We start from the raw sequence: 25,980 nt of genomic DNA on the forward strand, positions 1-25,980 counted from the left end.
ACATATACCCAATGACATTTTTTTAAAACATGAAAATAATTACTACAAAACCTAGATGCATGGGGAAATTACGAAACTATGTTGGTTAATGAAAGCAACCACACCATTATAACAATAAGGTAAAATATATATTTGCATATGACAGATGGAAAGACACATAAAAAATTGAAAATAGTTTTATTTTTTGGAAAGTGGGATTATGGGAGAATGTTTTTCTTTTGATTAAATTAATGCTGCTAAAATATTCTTTGTACAATAATATTTTTTAAGTCTTACTGAAAAATGAGTAGATTTTTGCAACATTCAGTTTTTCTCTGCTTTCATTATTTAAAATGAGGCAGTGTTTAATGTTATTCATTGAATAGTCAAATATATTACTTATGCAAAATGCAATCTGAAAGCTAAAGTTTGAAAGTCACGTGGATCCAGACTAAGGAAGTTTCATTTTGAAATTTTACTATTTGGACTTGATTTGTATCAAGAGGAAAAACTGTAGTTCATATGGGCACTTATACCAGTAATGTCATTCCCTGAAGACAAGGAAATTTGTACAGTGTGATCCGAATTCGTGAAAAAATCCACCAGGCTTCTCCTAACATTTTTTGTTGTTGTTGATGGTGATTGCTTTTCTTCTCCTAACATTTTTATACCAGAAAAACAAAATTAAAATGAACATCAGGAACAGCCTTGAAATAGAACATAAATGTTTTTGAAATGAGCAAATTGCATTCAGAGAAAGACAGAAGTAATTCTGAAGTCTGGTTCACAATGGGGAGTGGGGCCCCAGGATGTCCATCTCATCCCGTGTCTTGGTAACTGCAGAGGACGTGAGCTACGAGTTTATCAGTGAGACTAAGGTCTTAACCAATGCCTCCTTCAGTCATTTGACAATTGCTGCTTCAGAAGGGAAGTGTCTGCTTTTCCAGACACAGACATGGGTTAAGACCAGGGTTAGGGGCACAACCACAGGCTGTACCAGAAACAGACGGGACAAAAGCCCCAGCCTCATTAGTGGCACACTTACACCATCTGCTTACCATCTTTCTTTGTGCAGTAAGCAGAGCCCAAGCTAACAGAGGCAGCCAACACGTGCTGCCTGTCACCTCCAGAGCCTCTCAGAGGTCAGGACTCTGAGGTTCTCAGTATATGTAGAAATGTCTGAATAAGATTACAAAAATTGTGGTACATTATTAATATTTGCATTTAACAAATTGCTACTTTTGAAGCACACCAAAAGAATTTTAATGGTAATTACAGGAGTTATGAAACTATTAAGTCCTAGTGTGCTATGGATGATGTGGTCCAGATGATGGGATGCAAGTTTAAAGTGGTCTGATGAGTATTGTCTTCTTTCAGTCCTCTCAGTATAACACCAGACATAATAGTCATGTTTATACTTGAGACCCTTCAACACTGGGAAACCCAGGCCAGAACCCCCCCGGTCCTCCTGTCAAGGATACTCTTTACCTCTCCCAAATGTTCCTAATTGGAAATCTTTCCTTAACCATAAGCCTATCACACCACCTGCTCCAACTTACCGTGATATTATAAAGGAGGCAAAAAGACAATTTGCAAGGAACGAAAAGGATTTTAGGATGTAAGTTGATGACATACTATTGTTAAATATAAAATCATAGACTCTTTTAAAGCTGGAAATGATCTTAGAAATCACTATTTCTCCTTATTTTACTGATGAGGAGAGTTGCCTCTGAGCATCTTAGAACTTGGAGAGTGTTAAGGCTGTATGTGGTAACCATGGGGACATGGCAAGAGTGAGGGTTTGAAGGAAGGAAGGAAGCTTTGCTGTGGTGTGATTGGGGGATGCAACCCAACATCGAGAGGCCAGAAGAGAGCTAGAGATTGGATTATTTATTGTCCATTTACAAAGATGAGCCCTGGAAGAAAAGCAGAAAAGTCATTTTCAGTGGAAGGAGTTCTACTCTATCCCTGAAGCTGGGATGGCAGCTGGGATGGTGTTGAGGAAAGCAAAGCAGAGGTCTTTTCTGTAATGCTTCCTTGGGGAAACATTGTCAGTTTCTTGTACATAATTTAAATGTTTCCTCATGGCCAGTCACGGTATTCTTAAGTGCCAGGAAGCTACAAATAGCTTCATCAGAGGCTGTCCATCAATTTTTATAAAAACAAATTGGCAGGGTCCAACTCTTCTGCCTATGATATCAAAGTCACTGCCTTGAGGTTTTATTGCCTTAAATGGGAGAAGGTATGAGCATCTTCCCCTTTGGGTGTCTGATGCTGTTCAGGAAATATCAAAGAGAGGTAAATGGAAGAGCAGCCGGCTAGGTCCTATGTATCCAGCAGGCAGAACCAAAGTCTGAGCCTCAGCTTCCCATGGTCCCCATCCCCCTCACACATGCACGCACGCACACACACACACACACAGCCCTGAGATTTCCCATGCTCCATAGGAAGAACAGGGATGCAGCAAGGTGGAGTCCAGGCCATACTCAGGTGCCCAGGTGATGCCTTTGGCATGTTTACAAGGAGGACGGCTGCGCTGGGGAATTGCCCGCACCAAGGCCTGTGTGTGGGGAGGGCACGCCTGAGAACTGGTTTGTGAAGGGCTTTCCCTGACAGGGGGAAGTCAGCTAATTGTGGATTTATTGTCTCCCAATTAGAAATGCTTGCTTTCTTTTAATTTTTAACTCCAAGCTTTGATTTTATAGAGAAAAGCACAAAATTAATGAAGAAATAAAACTCCTGAGACAGCGGCAGGAAAGAATTGACAAGGAACTTGATAGGTTTGTTTTTTATTCAACTTTGTAGTGCTTACAAACATTTTAATTGAACAAATGTGTTACATAAAACCACAATGGTTTTATTATGCAAAAATACATCAACTCAAATATCTGCAGAGAGGTTTTCTACTCAACAGTTCATCTGGAATAACACTTTAACTTTCTTTACCCACATAATCACCTACTCTGCTAATTTAATTACTTGCTGAACATTATCATCGTGTCCTTTTACTCCACCAGACATAGGATTTAAGATCGAGGCTTTTAAAAAAATGAACCCGTAACCATGCGCTGCCCTAATGGGAGATGTAAACTAGAAAAACAGCCTATTTAGCTGGTGTCCGTGGGTTGGTTCTTTGTCCCCCGTTCAACCCCCGCTGGTTCCCCTATACATATCAACATTGTCCCCCACTGAAGCAAGGAAAGTTGGGCTGATTTATTTATTTTAGAAATTAGAGTTTAAAAAGGAAAACTATAGAGTATTGAGGCTAAACCACTTCTTCCAACATAGCCACACACATAAGAATATGCATCAGATGAGTACAGCCCTTCAGACAAGCCTCTGGAGGAGACCACAGCTCTGTCAGCCATGCTGCCATACTTCTCATTACTATTCTGGAACTTATAAGGCTAGTCTCCCAGTCACGTGAGGAAATGCAACCCATTACTTTAGAATCTTACCTCACTTTTCACCCAAAATCGCATCACCCAGGTTTTCCCTTGGTACCACCTAAATTACAAGATCTGACTCCAGGTGACTTTTACAAGTTCCCAAAAATCAAATCTACATAGGACGGGATTTCACACCACTGAGCATACACAGAAGAATGTAGAATGGTTTTGAGATCGACTTGTGAGCAGCACTCAAATATGTTTTATGCAGTGACACGTTGGAGAAAGTGAAGGGAAAAGTACTCATTTGGATATATAAATCCCATATGCCTGTTAAATTGTAGGCACAGCATGTAAGTTTCCGTCTGTAATCTTTGAAAATGAGATACTCATGGAGAGGAAAGGCACGCAGAAAGATGGGGGATTAGGTCGTGGTGGTGGTTCCAGAACTGTGCATATACAATTGGCCGTCGAACAACGTAGGAGTTAGGGGTACGGACCCTGACACAGTCAAAAACCGACATACAACTTTTGACTCCCCAAAACTTAAGTTATCCCTCAGTATCCTCAGGAGATTGGTTCTAGGATCTCTGTGGATACCCAAATCTGAGGATGCTCAAGTTCCCTGTATAAAATTACAGGTACAGTCAGCCCTCCGCATCCATGAACTTCCAGCTGCAGATCAAAAACAGTACAGGTATTTACTGAAAAAAGTCCACATGTGAGCGGACTGCACGGTTCAAACCTGTGTTGTTCAAGGTCAACTGTACTAAAAACCACTGAATTGTACATTTTACCAGGGTGAATTTTATGGTATGTGATATATCTCAATAAAGATGCTAGTTTTTAAAAAGAAAGAGGGGGCCTCTAAATTAAAAGAGTGGGTTAGAAGATGGGTTGGTTTTTTACAAAGTGAGATGAACCAGTCCCAAGATGACATGCAAAGACAAGAGGACCCCAAGAGGGTGTTACTAAAGGGGTACAAAGGATATTTCGGGGTGTGTGGAAATAGGACTGCGAGGAAGAGACCCAGACTATAATAACAGATTTGAGAAAAGCAGGGAAGGACCGACCCACAAGGTCACAAGGAGTGAGGAGGGAATCCAGATTGAGGAGATAAAATTGGCAGAGATAGAGAATGAATTTGTCAGTCACAGAGCACTAAAGCAACAGACCCATAAGACGTAGCCCTACTGTGCCCTCAGGGGTACCCTAGACTAAATGTAAAGAAACCTAGAGAAGGCCTTGCAGGGGGGTGGTTAACCCAAACGTTATGCTTCAGCAAAGTATGTTTGGAATTCTCAGATATTTTTACTTCCTACAAATTTCATGGAAGAAAAATAATCTTTAAGTGTTTCACTTGAAAGTTGCCAGTGAAGTTAATAGCTTTATGCCCTTTTTCATTTCTGTCTCTCACCTATGTTTCTCATGCTTAATACTGTTTCTCCTTTGTCCCAAGTTCCTGTCCTTCCTTGTCTAAGTTACCTCTGCCTCTTCCCTGGTCCATAGATCTCTGGAAGTTTCCTGTTGTCTCCTGAATTCAACGATTCATTTCCTTCATAAATATTTCTGAACGCGTACTTGGTGACAGAAATCAAGACTGGATTCCCACCCTCCATGAGCTTACAGTCTAGTCAGTGTCCTCACCCGTTAGCCTTCTCCATCTCTTTCTCCCCCAGATCTTTCCCTTGCCAGTCCGTTTTACTCTTCTCTCCTCATTGACACATCTTAAAAGTCTGTGTGGGAGCCCGGTGAGTGGAATCAGGAAGGAAATACTGTGTGAACCATCTCTCTGAAGGGGACACTTCACTGAGGGGATGCAGTGTCGCGCGGTGGGTGGAACTCAGGTCTCGAGTCACACTGCTTGGGTTTAAATCCTGCTCATTGTTAGCTGTGTGACAGTGGGCAGGTTACTTAACTTATCTGAGCCTGTTTCCTCCTTTACAATAGTAGTGCCTGCTTCATACGATTCTTGTAAGTGTAATTGAATTAATAGTTGTAAAGTACTTACTAGTGCCCAGCGTATTAAACTCTTTGTAAATGTTGGCTCTTAGTTGGTGTCAGTATAAAAATGGTTCATTAGCGATATTCTTTATTCCATGATAGACTCCAAGCAAAGGCTACCTTGAAACCTTACGAAGCTGAGGATGACTTTCAGAAGTTCCTACATAACCTGGTATGTTTCTGTTTTGAAAATAATTGAGAATTCTCTCTCTAGCTTCTCTTATATAGACTGGAAAGCATTTAATAAACAATATATGGTTTCACATCCAAGTTACAGTGGCAGAATAGGATGCATTCTTGTTATTGAATCATCTGTATGCGCATTTAGGGTAATCTCTGCTTTACATATTTGTGACAACCTCATGCCCACTATCCCCATCCCCTGCTTCTGACCAGTTTGTGCAACTGAAAACCTGCAAAAGCAGTCAGAATTTCAAATTAACAAAAAATTATTGGTGTTTGAAGTCGTATTTTATTTTCCATTAATAATTCAACAAAAATATATTGGATTCCAACTACTGTGTGAAATGAATGGTCCCTGCCTTCAATTAACAGAAACATAAGACAGAAATGACAAAGGTCTACACAGGGCTAAGAGTGACAAAGAAAGGAGAAGAAGGAGACCACTCCATCTTCTCCAGTTTTCTTTGTCCCCTCCTTTTCTGCTTATGGGCAGTCCTTTAAATCTGAAGGGCTTTCTTTCCTTCCAACAGGCAAGAACGTGTAAAGATTAGTGTACATTATATCTGAAGGCTGGACCATCTGAGGAATAGGAGAGAGCCTTTTATTTTCGGCATGTCAGGCTTCTACTCAAAAATCCAGAGCAGTACTCATTGGCTACTGGTGCAATGTCAAAAATAGGGGTCAAATAATCTAATTGAATCCCTATATGAGCCAAAAACGTGAGATAGAAAGGAATAAAATACCAGGGTGTTTAACTACTTCCCTACACACACACACATACAATTCTTTCTCCCATTTTTCTTGGTCTCTCTTAACTTCAGAGAAATATTCTATTTAGTGTAAGAAAACAACTGTGCAGGTTGACTTCAGCTAGTAAATGATAAATGGCCTAAGTATCAGGGAAACTACAATGAGTTGTGAAAACTGTAGCACACCAGAGAGTCCCTGCCTCATGTAAACCAGGCAACCACTTCCCCAGCCTGCAGGAATGGAGGCCAAAGTGTTATCAGGTCCTCCACCATCAGTAATCCGGATTCTTCCATAAAATTCCTAATGAGGACCCCAAGCTTTTGAATACTTGGGGGGCCAAACTAAATATATCTGTAGACCAGATGTGGCCTATGGGCTACTGGTTTGCAACCCCTGGTCTAAATGGTGGACTTGGAGGTCTTCAAACGCTGGCTCTAGCCAGTATTGCCAATCTGTTATTCTCCACTATATCCCAAGGCAAACCCCTCACTCCCACTGAGCTTTCTGAACACACCAAGTGAAACCCCCGTGTCATATATCTTGCTCATCTGCATTGCCTACTGCCCAGCTTCCAAGTTCTACTCATCCTTCAGGGCCCTGATCAAGTTCCATCTTCTGTATGAAGCTTTTTTCCAGTGGTCCTAGCCCCATCCTTTCCAAACAAATTTGGTATCTCTCATAATTTTTAAAATAACACTTGGTGATGGTTTGATTGAAAACTAGTTCTTTTCATCAAGCCAGGTACTAAGACAAATACAGAGTAAATCCCTGGTTTAGAATGACTGAAATTTTTATTATACTTACCAGTTGCAAGGAAGGAATCTCATGGTAAAAATTTCAATAGCAAAGCGATGGCAAATACCTTTTTTTTTACTGTAATGCAGGTATATTTAAAGAATCATATACCAACCATAGCTCTTTTGTGGGAAATGGGAAAGGTATTAAAAAGTAAAAGATTATAATTTAAAATCAATTCAGATTCTGTATTATTGATTTTTAAAAACTCAAAATTCTTTCAAAAAATTTTACCTAAGCCGTCACAAGCATTTACCTTTCTGCTAAGAATAAAAATGCACCAGAAGTTTGTTTTAGAATAAAATAATGGATTTCCTAGTACTTTATGCCTGCTGTCCTTTGAGAAATATTACCGCCTCTGTGAAACTGAGATTCAAGATGATGATGTCCAATCTTTGAGTTGTACATTCATGAGCAAAAAACATCATAGAATAATAGAAAGTTGTGATAATTTTTGGATAATTTATGCCATAAGACCGCCGCTGTCTCAACTATCTGATTACATCACAAAAATGCTTTTTGGTCTAAATCTTCATATAATTCAGGAAGGCCCTTCTGTCGTCTATCCATGAGAGAAAGCCATGTATTTACCATCACCACATGGCCAAACATTTCTGCCCATTTTTGAGAAATATATACAGGCACCCACCAACACCCCTACCCATCCCAGAACAAACTCAGCCTTTTCCTACTTTCACCCATATACCTGCCCTACACTGGTCCACATATACAAACAGATCTTGCTAAACACACAATAAAGGGATGCAAGGTGCTATTTCCCAGAACAGTAAACATGCCTCTTGGATTAGAGAGGCATTTATGAAAATGTAGGCTAGAGTGGGGAGAAAGTCAACTCTATGAACAAATTTAATTGTCTGAATTATCATCCAGATAATTCTCTGTTTCACTGTGAACAGAGATAAACACTTAAAGTGTCTTTTAACTAAGTTTCTCTATTAAATGATAGAAAGAGCTCAGGGCCAAAAGAATGGAAAGTGATTGTTTATGTGATATCACATGGTTAAAAAATTAAATGGTTGGGATTTTCTTCCTAAATCCATCTTTTGAAAAAAAGTAAGTAATTCTTCTCATCTTGATAATTGGGGGCATCTCAACATTCAAGTATACAATCTGTGAATACTTAATAATGTATAATTTTAATAGCGTTGTGAGGCTCACATTGAGAGAGAACTTCTGGCATCACTATCATCATCAACAACAGAAGACTACAACTTGGAGGTAGAAGAACACTAAAAGAAACCAGAAATAAACCGTATGTAAGAATATTGCATACCATTCCATTGTATCAGTTTAACTGTAACAGTATGTTTAATTCAAGTCCAATCCATGAGGTCAGTATTGATTGTCTTTTACCATTCATCTTTAAAAATCCTGAAATCAATAAATCCCAGCAAATCATTCTTAAGAGGTCTGCCCAACAATAATTTTGGCTCTTATTGGTAGAAAACATATTTTAAGATGGAAAAATAATCATTATGAAGCATAGAGAGCTTTCAACCATCTTTTTGGAAATACATCTTGATAATAGCAACCGTTCATCATAATACAAAACAGAAAAAGGATTAATTTACTGTGGCATAAGAAGTCCTGCCAGTTCCTAAATGCCCTAAATAGTTTCTCTGAGATTTTTTACATTGTTTAGGCCTCAAGGAAAACCAAAGCCCCGCCTCCAGGTTTGGTAGCAAACAAACTCTGCTTCTCGGGTGCTAGGCTTCGGTTGTTCTTCTGGTAATAAGCTTCACGCACATTTGCTAGGAAACTGGGCAGCTTGTCGGCAGGTACTATTGATACTGTGCAGCCTCCCCATCCTGCTCCAGTAAGTCGTGACCCCTGAGCCCCAAACTTCCTAAAACAATGAGGAAAAGAACATTAGAACCTGTAAATGAAAACGAGAGTAATTTGCCTGGTGCTTACAGAACATACACTCTATACCCAAGTTCTAATGAGAGAGAGTTTTGTTTTGTGGGGGGTTTTCAGTGTGGTCAAGGTGATTTGAAGTTTAATTGTATCTAAAACTAGCCCCTGGTTTTGGCTCTACGTAGTAAGTTGCTATACAACTCCTCACTCAAGTGGTCATTTTTCTGGAATCTTCCCTGACTGCATCTTCAGGAGCTGGTCTGACAACTGGACTCAGAATTTATTATTAAATGAAATGTGTGATTGGGATGGGAACTACTATATAAACCACCACATAGCAAGAGGCACTTTTTGTCACCATTAACCAGGCACAGTTTCAAGCCTCAGATTTATACCAAAGTGAAAGGCCCTACACAAAGTACAAGGATCGTTCATCTTTAAAAGATGCAACTTATCCTAACAATAAAAGTTAACATGCACTTCCAATGCTTCCTAATAAAATTTACTCCAAATTCATAGCAGATTAAAAACTCCGTAAGTAATTTAGCACAATTTTGTTCCTTTCTCCCATCTAAATGAGCTACTTTGCTTCCTGGAAAATATCAATAGAATACTACCCCTACTCTAAGACATCAGAATTATTCCATACCACTAATTCATTCTCCTCTCAATGATTTTCTCAATTGATTTCATCATTTGTTTTATGCTTTTCAAATGAAAATAGATGTTTAAGGAAGAAAACAAAAATGCTTACAAATAAAGATTACTCATCTCCTGTCCCTCAAACCTTCAGCTTCTGGTCCAATAGCTGAACTAAGCCAGTCATCCAGGCTGAAAAGGTTCTCTGACCCTGGGATTCTACGGTTACTCTGAGTTCTTAAGCTAGCAAAGGGCCAGTTTGCAATTTGGTGATTTGAAATTTAAAAAAAAAGTTGTCACTGTCAGCCACATCAAACGCGCTCTCTCTCCCTGTGGAAAATGCTGAGAAAAACTGAGGTGTCCACGAAGTTATCTCTGGAAGACCATGGCAACATCTAGAGAACACTGTGTCCTCTTACGTGATTTTCTAAGACCCAAACTATGCCATTTTGCTGGACTCAAGTCAACCCAGTCTTTTATGGTCTTCAATGGACTTCTAGAAATATTTTCTTACACATTTTCATTTGAACAGTTTTTGAAAGCTGTGGTTTCGAATTGAACCTAAAGCAAACTGAGAGTATTGCTTCTAACTGGCTGCAAAAGCCATAGGAATTGTGCCAGAGGGCCTATTTTCCTGAGTATCCTGCCAGTTTCCAGAGAGCAGAAGCTAGAAACCTTTCTAGGTAAATGCATTCACTTTTGAGTCTCCAGAGCGGCTCTGTCACCACCCTGCCTGCTGCAAATGAAAATGGACTGGATTGCATCAGCCACATGGTCTGAAATCATCGAGGCTCAAATTTCCCCACTAGAGAATGATAAGTGCTATTATAAATAGCCTTCTGCCCTGAGTCAGTGGCACTTGTGATCACAAATCAGGGTCTGTCCCAGCAGCTGGGCAGCAGCCTGCCCAGCTACCCACCCGCAAGTCAGAAAGGTCCTGTCTGCAGCGTTCCCCACTGGCGCTTAATACACCCTTTGGCTTATGCCATAGAAATTCTGAGAGAGACCCAAAAGTCAGGAGACCAATATAAGCTTTAAATTAAGAAAGGAAAGCAGTTGAGCCAAGGGTATTTAGTGAACTTTTCACGTTTGCATTTTTTTTCCCCTGGGAGAACAGTAAGGCATTAAAAATGTAGGTCCTGAGAGGCACTCATCAGGGAGGCAATCCAAGAGTTATGAAAACCAAAACCCTAAAATCCTCCAAATACCACTTTGATGATTGTGGTGACTGGATTGGGAATAATGAGGAAGGGCTGGTCAAAACAACAAAAGCAGCCTCTGCCTTGAAAAGCATGATCTACAAAACAAAGGTGGGGCAGATGAGAGATGGAGATTATAAAGCGTGTTCCCTTTGATGCTTTTATCACTGAAACGTGTATTCATATAACTAACTTTCCAGGCACCCAATATAGCCTGACTAAAATTTCATTCTTTTAAATGAACTGATTTGACCATCAAGCACTTACTAAGGTATAAGGCCCAGGACAGTGGAGGAGGGGGGAGAGCTCCAGTAAGACCCAACTTTGCAGCAGACTACAGAGAGGGAACACTCCAAGAGGGAAAGCAAGGAATTGTGTCTTGTGTTTCAATTCAATTTTATTTATTTCAAAAATCAATAAGTATTATATTATACAAATGAATATTAAATTATTTCAGAAAATCTTAAATTTCGGGACAGCTTATATCTATGTCTCTCAACCCAGCCCCGCATAAGTCCAGGCAGTCGGTAGGTTCTAATAAACGGCTGCTGGGTTGTCAGATTTGTTTTAAAAATATCAAAATATATACTCAAGCTTTTTAAAATTAAATTAATATTTGAAAACCTCAATTATATGAAACAAAGTATAATAATAAAGGAAAAAGATGATACTTGCCCAAATATAAAATATCTTTTAAATGAACAAAATGTGAATTTTAAGAAATGGCTAAATTTTAAAGTAGACTTTACTGAGAAACATAAAACAATTTTGAAACCAAGTCAATTGTATGTGAGACATATACATATATATGACTACTTATATTTATATTTATATGTATAGTATATATTATGTATAGAATTTTCTGACTAGAGTCTCAGAGAAACAGACCTTCCAGAACAATTTCTATTATTTTTACAGCCAGGTTAGAAACACTTCAGATTGCTTTAGATTCAAGAAATCACAGACTTCAAATGCTGTTCAAATAAGAAAGTATAAGAACATAGGACTACGAGTCTATTTTAGAAATGTAAGCTACTAAAGGCCATTGAAGACCAGGCCATTGTTGACTTGGGTCCGGCATGTGGCATATATATATTGGGGGGCAGGGGTGGAGGGGCAGGGACAATACGTGGAAGACAGAGGCCCACAGAGAAGCGAGCCCCAAGGGCAGCTGCCCTGGCCCTCTCCCTTGTCCTTGGCAGAGTGTGCAGATTAGCACTTAGGAGCATACTCATACGGGTGTGACTTCACTCTTCCCCATTCTGACCTGGTCAGGAGAATGTGTGCAAGAGGCTGAGCAGCACAGCCCTGGAATAAAGTCGTGGAAAGACTTCTGAGGAAGACAGCAAATTTACTTTTGTAACCTTTGTGGGTCTATTAAAATTTGTCATTCATCTTCCTTAATAGCTTGGGCAATAATGCAGCAATGAGTCCTCTCTTATTTCAACAAGTGTCAAAATGGAAATAAAAGGCCTTAACTATTTTTTCTTAAGTATAACCAGGGAAACCAATAACAAATGAGCTGTCTCACATATAACTGACCTGGTTTCAAAACTGTTTCATGTTCCTTAATAAATCCTACTTTAAAACTTAGCTGTTTCTTAAAATTTACATTTTGTTCAGTAAAAAGAGGTATTTTAAGAGGCAAACTTCATCTTTTTCCTTCATTATTATACTTTGTTTCACTTAATTGAGGTTTTCTAACATTAATTAAAAACAAATAAGCAGCCTAACTGCATAAGTGTAGTTTCCTTCTCCCTCGCTGGCCCTTTCTTTGGATTCTCAAATGATTTTCTCTTGAAGAACAGTAGAAAGCTCCCCTGAAAAAACAGCAAGCACTGTTGATCTCACTATCCTTTCTGCCCCCTTCTTTCCACTTGAGCCATAAAGTAATTTCCTGTCCATTGTCCTGTAGTCACCTTTCACTATGTGTGTGTGTGTGTGTGTGTGTGTGTGTGTGTGTGTGTGTGTGTGTTATAGTCTCCCTCAGATCACATTAAGATTTTAGCTCCTACATGGTGGTCTGAGTATTCTAGGCATAGGAGTCCCTCATTCTTTTCAAGCAAATAGTTTCCAAGCAGGCCTTCCAGAAAAGTAAAGGATTCTAAAGTGCCACAAGTGGACTGGGGACGGTGATCTAAAGATTGTCTTTGGTGGCTGCTCCTTCTTAAACCCATTTCAGCTTCCCTCCTCCACTGATTCATTATGTTAACTTGTTCAAATCACTTAAGCTCTTAGTGCCTTCTCGGATCTCTACTCCCCCTGCTCTCATATCTGATGGTACTGTAGGATCACTCTCACCGCAAAATGTGAGGTCTGATTTCCCAAAATGTGGCTTTTATAGAAACGAGGAAGTTTTCTCAGGCCCAAAACCCAGGAATCATCCTGACTCCTCTCTTTCACCAGCACAGCAATTGTCTTAAATCTTCTCTTCAGGGCATATCTGCCCTACAATCATTTAGCACCTCTGAGGTCACTTTCTCTACTGGGAGCCAGCATCCTTCCAGTGGCCTAGAGGCCCATGTGGTATGGGTCCCCACTACCTCTCTTACTTCACCAACTACTCTCCTTCCTTTACTGCCCTCCAACCATACTGGTCTTCTTATTGTTTCTCACATGTAACAGCCATGTACCCACCTCAGGACCTATCTATTTGCCGTTTTCATTTCTTTACTTCCTTCAGGTCCCTGCTCAAATATCATCTTCTCAGAGAGGCCTCCTTTGGCTTCTCCATGTAGGATTACCCACTCAACCCTAGTGCTCTCTATCCCCCCTTTTTTTTTTCCCATAGCACTTATCACTACCACTCAGTTTATTTTTAATTGTCATTTCCCTCTTTCTCCATGAGAATGTAAGGCTCTATAAGAGCTTTACCTGGCTGAACATCCCAGGAAGAGAAAGTTCATTAAAGAATTCCAGGAAGCTGGCAAATGTCCTTCTACTGCTTTTCAGGTGGGATTCAAACTACCCTGCTACCTTCTAGGCAAACATACTTCTTCCCGATTTCTGCACAAATCAGTCCACTTCCTCTTATGTCCAGAACTGAACAATATTTGTCCCTTTAATTGACTGGGCCCTGGGTATTTTCTGAAAAGAACGTTTATAATGAAACAAGCTCCGTAAGGCTTTTTGGCAATTAGTGAGCAAGCACTGACGACAGCAGTTACTGTCATCAACGCTGTGTTCAAGTCTCTTGACAAATTGGGTTACACATGCCATTTGTGATCACTGGCCTACTTGGTTTAAACTTTTCAGGCTGGGAGTGTGGCAATGAGTGAGGCAAGCCATAGGCGCCAAGTGGTAAGTATTTTCATTACTAATTACACACAGTTCTGTATTATCTTCTCACAGTGGAAATAACATCTAGCCATTTGAGAATTCTCCCAATTTCCCTTTCAGTTCTCCCAAGGTCAATGAGATCCCTTCTGGGTAAAAGAACCATTCTACTCCATTACCTCCATTCTCTAGCAATTATAAGGAAGTTGGTTTTCAGGCTTTGTGAAAATTTCCCTCTTTATATTTCTGTCTTAACCAACCATTTATAAACTAGGCTTTCTTCGGTCCTTAGTTCCCTAAATTGCCTAACTTAAACCTGGGAGGCAGGAAACGATGGTTCTCTGAGTAAATCCTTCTGCAACCCACGCCCTCACCCCCCACACTCCTATCAGGCCTGAGGTCCTCTTCCATTTTCTCCCTTGGTTTGATTAAAACGACTAAACTTAGATGCTGGTAGACCTGCAGTGTGGTAGACAGCATCATGAGAAAGTAACAATAGGGTCCGTGTCTGAGGAAAGCTCCCTGAAATGCCTATTCATCCAAAGATGAAAACGTCTCTCTTCGGAGGTAGTGAAGAACTGACTCCAAACCTGGAACTCATAAAGCCAAGAAATCAGGTCTCCACTCTTTCAACCACACAGATATTTAGGGCGGAACAAGTTCAGCTCTATATCATAAAATAACCCCTCATAGAGGAGTGGGGAAGGATCTCCCTTCGCTTAGAAGATTATAAAAATGTTGCATTATTTCTCATTAATTTAAACAATTGCTTGGGCAGCATCCCCTAGTCCCCGCCATGCTACTATCTCAGCCTCACCGACAGATGTCCACCAGCTGGTCCAGCTCAGGGCAGCTACACTCATACATGTCCCGGCAGCTCACATGGCTCTGGGTCATTAACTCCCCCAGCAGCTGGACCATGTTGTCAGGTGCTTCTTCACAGATCTTCTTAAACTGGAGCACGCGTGCAGCCTCACTGTACACGTGCTTTGCCCGCTGGTACAGTTTGAAGATGGGCACTTAGGAAGGAAGGGGATGGGAACCAGGTTAGAAATAGTTACTGGACAACCCAGTGCACAAAAACATACGGTTATGGAGGACTTCCACTTCTGTCTTCATTATCAATATCTTAGACTTTAAACAGATCTCTCTTTCACTGAAAGAATCCTCTATAGTCTAAATTTGTCTCTTTTTAAGTCGATTTTATTTTCTTGATACTAAATACAATCTTGCAAGCATATTTTCTTCATTTCATTCAACACATCCAAACATGTGCACACAGTGCATGCAAACTTACTCATCCCGTAGGAAAGGACAGGTGGCATGTATTGTGTACTCCCTACGTTTCAGGCACTTTAAAGGAACTATCTCATGGAGCTCTCATCACAGAACAGGGATGGGGGCAGCATGATCCCTGTTTGTTTTAATTTTATTTGATTTTTTTAATTGAAGTTTATTGGGATGACAATTGTTAGTAAAGTTACACAGATTTCAGGTGTACAGTTCTGTATTACATCATCTATATCTCACATTGTGTGTTCACCACCTGGAGTCACTTCTCCTTCCATCACCATATATTTGATCCCCCTTACCCTCATCTCCCACCCCCCAGCCCCTTTACCCTCTGGTAACCACTAAACTATTGTCTGTGTCTATGAGTTTTTGTTTCTTCATTTTTTGTCTTGTTATTTTGTTGTTTTCAGTTTTATATACCACATATCAGTGAAATCATATGGTTCTCTACTTTTTCTGTCTGACTTATTTCACTTAGCATAATAATCTCAAGATCCATCCATGTTGTCGCAAATGGTACTATTTCATCTTTTTTATGGCCAAATACGTAGTATTCCATTGTGTATATATACCACAACTTCTTTATCCATTCATCTATCGAAGGACACTTTGGTTGTTTCCATGTCTTGGCCACCGTAAATAAGGCTGCAATGAACATGGGAGCACACGTGTCTTTATGGATAAATGTTTTCAGATTTTTTGGGTAGATACCCAGGAGAGGGATTGCTGGGTCATATGCTAACTCTATTCTTAACTTTTTGAGGAACCTCCACACAGTATGATCCCTATTTAACAGATAAGAGAATGAGGCTCAGCAGAGTGAAGTGACATGCCTAAAGTCACACAGCCAGAAAGTGGTAGAAGCAGAATAGATCAGGATTTCTGACCGCAGAGACACATTCTTTTCACTGTCACTTACCAGAAAGGACTACTGAAAATGCTTATGTGGGCAATTCTGTTTATAAAAATGTATCCTAAAGATAACCACAATTATTTATATATGTATATATATGAGGTCTGACAATTACGTTTGCGAACTCATCCTAGAAGTGCTGAGTATCACCTCATTGCTGAATATCACTATGGTCACCTCCGAAGTACTCCCCTTGGGAAGCTATGCACTGATGCCAGTGCCTAGTCCACCCTTCAAAGCAATTCTGGAACTCTTTTTCTGGAATGGCCATCAGAGCTCTCATCATATTACCCTTGATGTCCTGAATGTCATCAAAATGTCTCCCTTCAATATTTCCTTTATCTTTGGGTAAAGAAAGAAGTCGTTGGGGGCCAGATCAGGTGGGTAGGAAGGGTGTTCCAATACAGTTATTTGTTTACTGGCTAAAAACTCCCTCACAGACAGTGCTTTGTGAGCTGACGCATTGTCATGATGCAAGAGCATGAATTGTTGGCGAAAAGTTCAGGTCGTCTGCCTTTTTCACGCAGCCTTTTCAGCACTTCCAAATAGTAAACTTGGTTAATTGTTTGTCCAGTTGGTACAAAGTCATAATGAATACTCCCTCTGATATCAAAAACGGTTAGCAACATTGTTGCAACAAGTTCGGGAACTTAATTGTCAGACCTCATATGTGTCTGTATATGTCAGACCACATATATGTATATACAGAGAGATATAGATATATAAATATAGGTATATTTATATACACATAATACTGCATTATTTATCATAGTAGAAAATAAGAAACAATCAAAATGTCTAATAAGAGGAATCATTCTTTAAATATGCTGCATACATAATTTTTAAAAATTACTGCTATTAAAACTCATATTCTAAGACACTATACTACATGGGAAATTGTTCATTATTAAGTGAAAAGGAAAGGTACAAAACTGTATGTACAATTGATACTAATTTTGCATTCACATATATGCATATTTATACAATTTTAATTTTTAAAAATTATATGAAATCACCAAAACGTTAAGAGTCGTTACCTCTGTGGTACATTAGGGATGATTTTATTTTCTCCTTGACACATTTCTGTACTTTCCACATTATCCACAACTCTAACTTCAGTTACGGAAACATGTCCTATTGCAATGGCTGTGTCTATGTTATACATTGCCTTTAAAAGCAACTGAGACCTTCTTACCATTTCACCCATGTTGAACAGTGAGTTGGTTTGATAGATATAAAACAATTTTGGAAAATATATGAAGCTACCTGGCCCACTGGAAAGAACCAAGGCTGAGAATCAAAAGGTCTGTCATTTCTTCTCAGTTCTTTGACAACTAGCTGTGCCCAAGTTGCTACCCTGATAGGGCTCTATTTCTTCATCTCTAAAATTAGGTTGAGAATTACTTCTCAGGATCTTTCTAGCTCTCACATTTGATGATTCCATAAAGAACTTTCTCCAAGCCTTCCCCCCATATTTTATATTTTGTAAAGAGGATGCTAACTGTGACTGTTAACTTCTGTTCGTGTCCCCAGTTCTACTCTCTGCCCTTCCCGACCCCGCCATCTTCCCCAGGAGGCTGACCTGTATGGATCACACCAACAGGTTCCCTTGCCATCTAGATTGGAGAAAAGGAGAAGAAGAGCAAGAGATGGAAGGGAAGAGAGTAAGGTCAGCTCTGCCTCCAGCTTCCTCTCCCTTAGACTTTACTAGTTTTACAGAAGTGCTTTTACATTCCACTTATGAACCAAGAGATTCTATTAAAGTCTCAGGTCATATTGTTAGCTTCCTCCAAAGCACAGTCTTCTTAAGTCATAGAGGTGGATAAAAAGGCAGCCGAGGCTAGAGGAAGTGAGTGTACATTCTTAGGATTTGTGTAATTGTTTAGTAATTCTAAGTGTGGGGCTAACTTTCCTATAAATTAATAAAAGTTTTCTTTCAAAGGTTCTCAGTTGAGTCATATTAGTTATATTAAACTTAGTCAACTGCTTGCATCAGTGAAATGAAGCTAATTCATGTGAATCTTCCTGTTGTCTTTCACAGAGGACTGAAATTCTGTCATCAGATTTAATCAGTTCTTCTTTTACAATGTCTTGTAATCATCCCTGCTTTCTACTTCCATTGTCATTACCCAAATTTACACTTTTATTCCCTTTCCCACCTAAACTATTTTTCAGTGGTCTCCCAATTGATATTCCTATCCTAATCTCTCCTCCCTGTAGCCTATCTTGAGGTCAACACTGACAGATTGAGCTCCTAATGCACAGCCTTACTCATGTTCCTACCCCAAACATTAACTGCTTCCCCAGTGTTTACCATAATCCAAATTCCTGCACTCGACATGCTCAGTCCCAATAGGAACTCTTCCCTTCAGCCAAATTGGCCTATTCGTAGTTACCGGAACACTCCTCGCTTCTGGGTATACTCATTAGTCCACACAGAAATAGTTTCTTGCCCTTTCTCTCCCTGTCAAATTTTACCTCTTTCTAAAAGTTCAGTTTAAATTTTATGTGCTCCATGAAGCCATGATGGCCCTCGCTGGAAACAATCTCTTGACTCAGAATTTGTACCACACTTGCAGTCCATGGCATTCATTTGGGCGCTTATCATATACTTTCCACAGTAATGGTTCCTCTTATCTCCACAAAGTTTGCCAACTGCTAAAGACAGAAACCCAGTCTTCTATTTCCATGCATTCCACCACTACAACATTTTACCCCACAGCGCCTTCAACAATGCCTTACATGACAGGAACTCTAATGGATGTCTACTGTTGATGATGATATGGTTAGGACTTGATTTTTAACCCCAGTTCAAAATCAAGATGCCTCCATATAGACATTTTTATTAAAAAAAAAAAAAATTGAGGTGCCAATACTCACAGTTTACTAGTGTTGATGCTGAGGAAAGGGGGCACAAAGATTCCCTTTGTTATTGAATTTGCAAATACTGACAAGTATAGAGTAAAACTAAGAAAAAAGAGAACTTACAAGTTAAATGTAGATGGGAAAATAAAACAACATGTTTTGTTCCACAGTACCCAAATCATGTGAATTAGCTCGTACCGTGTTTCCCTGAAAATAAGACCTAGCTGGACAATCAGCTCTAATGTGTCTTTTGGAGTGAAAAATTAATATAAGACCCAGTATTATATTATATTATATTTATTATATTATATTATGACGCAGTCTTATATTATAGTAAAATAAGACTGAGCCTTACATTAATTTTTGCTCCGAAAGACTCATTAGAGCTGATTGTCCAGGTAGGTCTTATTTTCAGTGAAACACGGTACCGCAGTGTGAACTTGTTATTTCTATAAATATGTTTCAATGGAGGCTGGAAATCCAAGATGGCAAAGTAGATAAACACTGTGCCTGCGTCCAGTGAACACATTAAAATTACAGCTAAATTACAGAACAATCAACCTGGAGAACCATCTGAAGTCTGGCTGAACAGAAGCTTTATAACAAAGAATATAAAGAAGAAGCCACGTCAAGACTGGTAGGAGGGGCAGAGACGCTAAAGGGGCCCCACACCTGCATGTGGCCAGGAGAATCAGGAGGGATACCTCGGCCATGGAGGTGCGCCCCAGAGGACTGAGGAACCCCAGCCCCCCCCAAGCTCCCCAGCCCAGAGTACTAGTGCTGAGAAGAGGAGTTCCCACAACATCTGGCTGTGAAAAACAGTGGGGATTCTAAACTGGTGGGATGGAAGGCTGCGGGAAACCCAGACACCCTCTTAAACAGCCTACACACAGGGTCTCTCCCTTGCAGGCTCCAGCAGAGGGATGGTGACTTGGGGTTTGTTGGAGACATATGGGGGGCAGACTGAGGTGTGTGGCTTCAGTGCAAGGAAGATTCACATGAATTAGCTTCATTTCACTGATGCAAGCAGTTGACTAAGTTTAATATAACTAATATGACTCAACTGAGAACCTTTGAAAGAAAACTTTTATTAATTTATAGGAAAGTTAGCCCCACACTTAGAATTACTAAACAATTACACAAATCCTAAGAATGTACACTCACTTCCTCTAGCCTCGGCTGCCTTTTTATCCACCTCTATGACTTAAGAAGACTGTGCTTTGGAGGAAGCTAACAATATGACCTGAGACTTTAATAGAATCTCTTGGTTCATAAGTGGAATGTAAAAGCACTTCTGTAAAACTAGTAAAGTCTAAGGGAGAGGAAGCTGGAGGCAGAGCTGACCTTACTCTCTTCCCTTCCATCTCTTGCTCTTCTTCTCCTTTTCTCCAATCTAGATGGCAAGGGAACCTATTGGTGTGATCCATACAGGTCAGCCTCCTGGGGAAGATGGCGGGGTCGGGAAGGGCAGAGAGTAGAACTGGGGACACGAACAGAAGTTAACAGTCACAGTTAGCATCCTCTTTACAAAATATAAAATATGGGGGGAAGGCTTAGAGAAAGTTCTTTATGGAATCATCAAATGTGAGAGCTAGAAAGAGTTGGTACACATATACAATGGAATATTAATTGGCCATGGAAGGGAATGGGTTCTTGCTATCTGCAGCAGTGTGGATGGACCTGGAGGGTGTTGTGCTGAATGCAGTGTCGGAGAGAGAAAGACAGATGCAATGTGATTTCACTTGTATGTGGAATCTAAAGAACAAATTAACAAACAAAACAGAAACACAATCATACTCGTGGATACAAAGAACATTTTGATGGTCACCAGACTGGAGTGGGGTTGAGGGGGTGAAAAAGGGGAAGGGATTAAGAAGTACAAATTGGTTGTTACAAAGTAGTCATGGGGATGTAGGGTATAGCATAAGGACTACAGTCAATAATATTTTAATGACTATGCATAGTGCCACATGGGTACTAGTCAGAGGGATCACTGTGTAAATTATACAAATGTCTAACCACTATGCCATACACCTGAAATTAATATAAAATAATATATTTTTATGTGTTTCCGGTGTACAAAACAGTATAATAGGTAGACATTTACACCCCCCACAAAGTGATAACCCCCTCAGTCTAATATCCTTCTGTCATCGTATATACCGTAGCTGTTACAATTCCATTGACTACATTCCCTACGTTGTACTTTACATCCCGTGATAATATAAAATAATATTGAATGCCAACTGTAATTGAAAAATTTTAAAACGGGGGAAAAAAGATGAAGGGGAATAAGAGGTCCAAATCGCCAGGTATAAAACAAATAAGTCATAGGGATATAATGTACAGCACGGGGAATATAGTCAATAATATTGTGATAGTGTGGTACGGTGTCAGCTGGCTGCTGGACTTCAAATGGTGATCACTTCTTTAGGTATGTAAATGCTGAATAATTATGGTGTGCCCTTAAAACTAATATATGTTAACTATATTTTTAATAAAAATCTTAAAAAAAAAAGTTCAATGGAAATAGGACTATTTAGGGTCTGCATATCAAAATACTTCAACATAAGAATGTCTTACCTATACCCAATAATGACATATACTGTCAGCAAAAACACACTAAAGAAAGAGCACAAGTAGATTTAACGATAACAACTCAAAATCCCTGAACAGAGAAAGAAAAAGATGAGCCATTGATTGACATGTATATGCCTGAGAGAGACAGTGTCAGTAATTTTACATATGTTAATATAACCCAGGTTGTAAAATATACATTTTGAAAGGAAGGAAAATAATTTTGGTAACTGTACTTTAAGATTATTCTTTTTTAAAATTGAGGTTGAAGCAAAATGTTTAAAATACCAGTTTTAGGATTCCATATGTTTCAGTTTTACTTTTGAACTACTTCACCTCCCATAATCATAAGCCAAGTTACAAAATCAGAGCATAGGAGTGGAGTGGGGGGGGGGGTAAAGGGGAGAAAATTGGTTCATTTTTATTGTAATGTCCCTTTATGAAGAAATCATCAAATTTCTAGGTCCACTGCTATTTACGATTGCAGCACAAAATGCACAATAAAGCAATATCCATTACAATCACAAATTAGTGTTATTTAGCTGACAAAGCACTGTACTATGCCCTGATTTGCAAAGGTTTGGTGTGTTTTTTTTTAACTTTGAATTACAAAAATTTTCAAATATACAGGACAGTGGAGAAAATACTACAGTAAACTCCATGAGCCCATCACCTAGATTGAACAATTATTAAGATTTTGCCATATTTGCTTCAATTGATACTTTGCTGAAGGATCTTAAATTATAGATGTAACATTTCCACTCTACATATATGAGCGTGCATCTCTATAAAATAAGGATATTTTCTTATATAACCTTCACATCCTAATCACACCTAATGAAATTACAAATGATTCCTTAATATCATCCAATATTCAGTCTGTATTTAAATTTTACAGTTGTCATTTAAATGTCAGTTGATTTACACCAGGATCCACACAAAGTCCACATGTTATATTGTGTTATTACATCTAACAAGCCTCTTTTAACCAAGAATTTAAAGTGATTTTTTTTTTGCTACCCTGGATTCTCAGTGTCATATACATAATATAAGCACCTTTTAGGGCCATATCCTGCAATACAGCTCAATATAATCCACTAGGGAGAATATGCTTTGGTTTTCCATTAAGATTACACAGTCCTTTAAGATTAAATATTTTCCTTTATGATTAAATATTCTAAAGTAGAAACTGGCCAGGGAGATTTTTTTACAGTAAACCTGAGGACTGATGTTTTGATTTGTGACAAGAGGCATACAGAATGCACCGAGCAGACAGATCATCAGAACCTCACAAACCTGGCACTTCTGTGTCTGTTGAGTATTGTAGTGTTTCACAGCAAGACATCTGAACAAGAATGTCTAATGAGGACTCTTGCTGGGTGTTCCGAAGGTGTGTGAGATCGCCATGGCTCACACCCCCTGAACGGTAGTAACTCAGACAAGGAAAGGGCAGAAAGGGCATCTGTTTTTAATTGTGATAAAAAATCTTGCCAAAGGCTACAACAGCTTTGGAGACCACCCTTTGGGAGGGAAAGCAGTTCTCTGTTGGCTGGCCCTCACAAACGCTCTCTGGATCCAGGGTTCTGGCTTGTTATGTGCTGGCAACTCATCAGGTCTCTGTTATGCAGATACCAAAAAATCCAAGAAAATCTGAAGCTCTCCATAACAGCTTTCTTCCCTGTCCAGTTAACTTTAAAAGCATATGCTCCATCTGTCTATAAACTCATATAACCCTTGAGAGCAGTTATTATATTAAAGGGTGAAGTTATTTCTTACTATCTTCATTGCATCCGTGATTTCTTCCAAGACAAATTCAAATTAAGACGAAAACACCAGGTGCCATTTTCCTAAAATACTACCAGTGTCCTATCCTATCCATGGGAAATCTGAGGCTTCAAAGCAGGATATGTCACACAGACTTTAGAACACTGGCTTTCTCCAATGTAGTCTTAGATAATTACTGATTCGAATCCTAAAAGCATGAAACAGATTCTGAGACCTAAGTGATCATGGCGGCCATATCCATTTAAAATGTAAAAGTTGTTGAATAAATTCACTGTTTAATGATTCTATTTGGTAGTTCTGAACTTTCCTTCCCTCTGACTCCCTCGTTGCACCTCCAGCACACCCCACGGGCGCCTGAGGCCCATTACAGTAACTGTTTTGTTGGCCTGGATGTTCTTCCCCTGATCTTGACCCGGCTGGCCTTTGCTTGACATCCAAGTCTCAGGTGTCACAGCTTCAAGGAGACCTTCCCTTAACTCCAGTCTAGAGTAACCCTCACGTGCACATTCTCTCCATCTTATGCTATTCTCCCAACACACCACCATCCCATTGTCTTGTGTGTTCATTTGTTCATTGGTTTGTGGCTCTCTCACCACAAAGGTCAGCTTGGGGAGATCAAGGACCTTGTCTAGTGTCTTCACTATTGTATCTTCAGCAGCTAAAAAAGGGTCTAGCTCACAGTAGGGACTCAGTAAATGTTTATTGAATGAATGATTCAGTTCCTTGACTTTGTAACAAAACTGCACCGAAACTTGGCTAAATAAACAATTGTGGAACACATGCAATATGACTTGCTATTTTGGCAATTTATGCTTACTAATACCTTCACCAAAAAAATGGGAATAGTATGCGAAAAGAAGGTTTGGAGACAATTAGTAAACTCCAGTGTCTAAAGTGTACCTAATACTCCCTATCAGATGACAGAATTGTTTACACTGTATTTTGCTTCACAGATGTGGGAGAAAGAGATTTCTAAAACAAACAAAATGTGTTTCAAATAAAAGAGAGGGAACATAAAATACATAATTATAACCAGTTACTATAAAATATTTTTTTTCTTTTAGACAATCTCTATAACAAAAAGATACTCACTTCTACGTTAAAAAACAATGGCTACATAGCTTATGATCAGAACCCATCTCTAATCAATGAATCTAAACAAGGGCACAAACAATTGCTTATTTTGTTATATCTTCGGTGGGAAAGAATGAGAAAGAGCCTGTGAAAGAAGAAACACATTAGTTCCATTTTCCTCTAAAAGCTCTGAGAGAAGCAGGTCAACAGTAAATGGAGGATATGCCTATTCAAAGCCTTAAAGAGCTCCACTCATTTAATTTTAAATTCTGCACTCAAGAGCTGGTAGCCTCCTCATTATTTCCTCATCTTCTATAGAACGATGCCAAAGCATTAAGACAGATCTAGTAATAGCCAACCAATAGTTCTTACTGAACATGAGCTGTGTCCCACACCATGCTCCAAAAGGCAGGAAAGACATGTGAAATAGAAGCCCCTGCTTTGAGGAACTTACAACTCAGTTAAATAGATAAGACAAACTATGAGACCACTGTACAGTGACCCACTGCAGCTGACATCCAAGTGCTGGAAATGCTGAAGGTTCACTGCCCTGAAGACGGGATGTAGTGGGGGAAGCACGGCAGTGAAAGTGTCACAGGAGAAAGGCCTGAGCCACACAGCTTCCTTGCTGCAAAGACAGGATGGCCGAAGGCCCCAGCTGGAACAGGCAGAGAGTGTTTAATTTCAGGAAGTAGTAGTGTAACAAAATACAACAAGTGTTGGCAAGGATGTGGAGAAACTGGAACCCTTGCACACTGCTGGTGGAAATGCAAAATGATGCAGCCACCATGGAAAACAGTACGGAAGTTCCTCAAAAAAATAAAAATAGAACTACCATATGATACAGCAATCTCATTTCTGAGTACAGTACATCCAAAAAACTGAAATCAGGATCTCAAAGAGATACCTGCACTTCCATGTTCATTGCAGCCCTATTCACAAGATATGGAAACAACCTAAATGTCCATCGACAAATGCACACAGAAAATGTAGTGCCCAATATGTGCCCAATGGTGCCCCATATCTTCACCCGAAAGAAAAGAGGCCATCTCCTTACCTATTACTCATAAATTTAGCACTTCATTTAATTGTCTTATCCATTTAGGTAGTATTATGTGTAAGAGTGGAGATTTCAAAAAGGCAGCTCAAATCCTAATCTGCAACTTACTAGTTGTTTGGTCTTAAGCAAGTTTTTTGAACTTTTAAAGCTTCAGTTTCTTCAACCAAGATTGAAAAAAAACATTTTTTTAAAAAGAAAATGCAGTATATACATACAATGAAATATTATTCAGTCTTAAAAAGGAAGGAAATTCTGCAATATGCAACAACATAGATGGACCTTAAGGACATCGTGCTAAGTGAAATAAGCCAGACACAGAAA

General features: G+C 39.4%; 2 protein-coding genes across 4 annotated transcripts in view; one reads left to right on the forward strand and one right to left on the reverse strand.

Annotated features, from left to right (window-relative positions):
* The window catches only part of FAM227B (family with sequence similarity 227 member B), a 192,873-nt gene extending 184,519 nt beyond the window's left edge, over positions 1-8,354 (forward strand). The window contains exons 14-17 of the mRNA XM_033107622.1: positions 1,522-1,597; positions 2,685-2,759; positions 5,475-5,544; positions 8,265-8,354. Coding sequence (XP_032963513.1) covers positions 1,522-1,597; positions 2,685-2,759; positions 5,475-5,544; positions 8,265-8,354 — 311 coding nt within the window. The remainder of the gene's footprint in view (positions 1-1,521; positions 1,598-2,684; positions 2,760-5,474; positions 5,545-8,264) is intronic.
* Positions 8,355-8,391: 37 nt separating this feature from the next.
* Positions 8,392-25,980, reverse strand: part of GALK2 (galactokinase 2) — a 120,682-nt gene continuing 103,093 nt past the window's right edge. The window contains exons 9-10 of one of the 3 annotated variants that reach the window (XM_033108062.1): positions 14,910-15,111; positions 8,392-8,967 (exon numbers count right to left, since the gene is read on the reverse strand). In XM_033108062.1, coding sequence (XP_032963953.1) covers positions 8,760-8,967; positions 14,910-15,111 — 410 coding nt within the window. In that variant the 3' untranslated portion in view covers positions 8,392-8,759. The remainder of the gene's footprint in view (positions 8,968-14,909; positions 15,112-25,980) is intronic. The other 2 variants (XM_033108063.1, XM_033108061.1) reach the window with 2 other exon arrangements.

The sequence above is a fragment of the Rhinolophus ferrumequinum genome, chromosome 6 (assembly GCF_004115265.2).
Source record: "Rhinolophus ferrumequinum isolate MPI-CBG mRhiFer1 chromosome 6, mRhiFer1_v1.p, whole genome shotgun sequence".
Taxonomy (NCBI): domain Eukaryota; kingdom Metazoa; phylum Chordata; class Mammalia; order Chiroptera; family Rhinolophidae; genus Rhinolophus; species Rhinolophus ferrumequinum.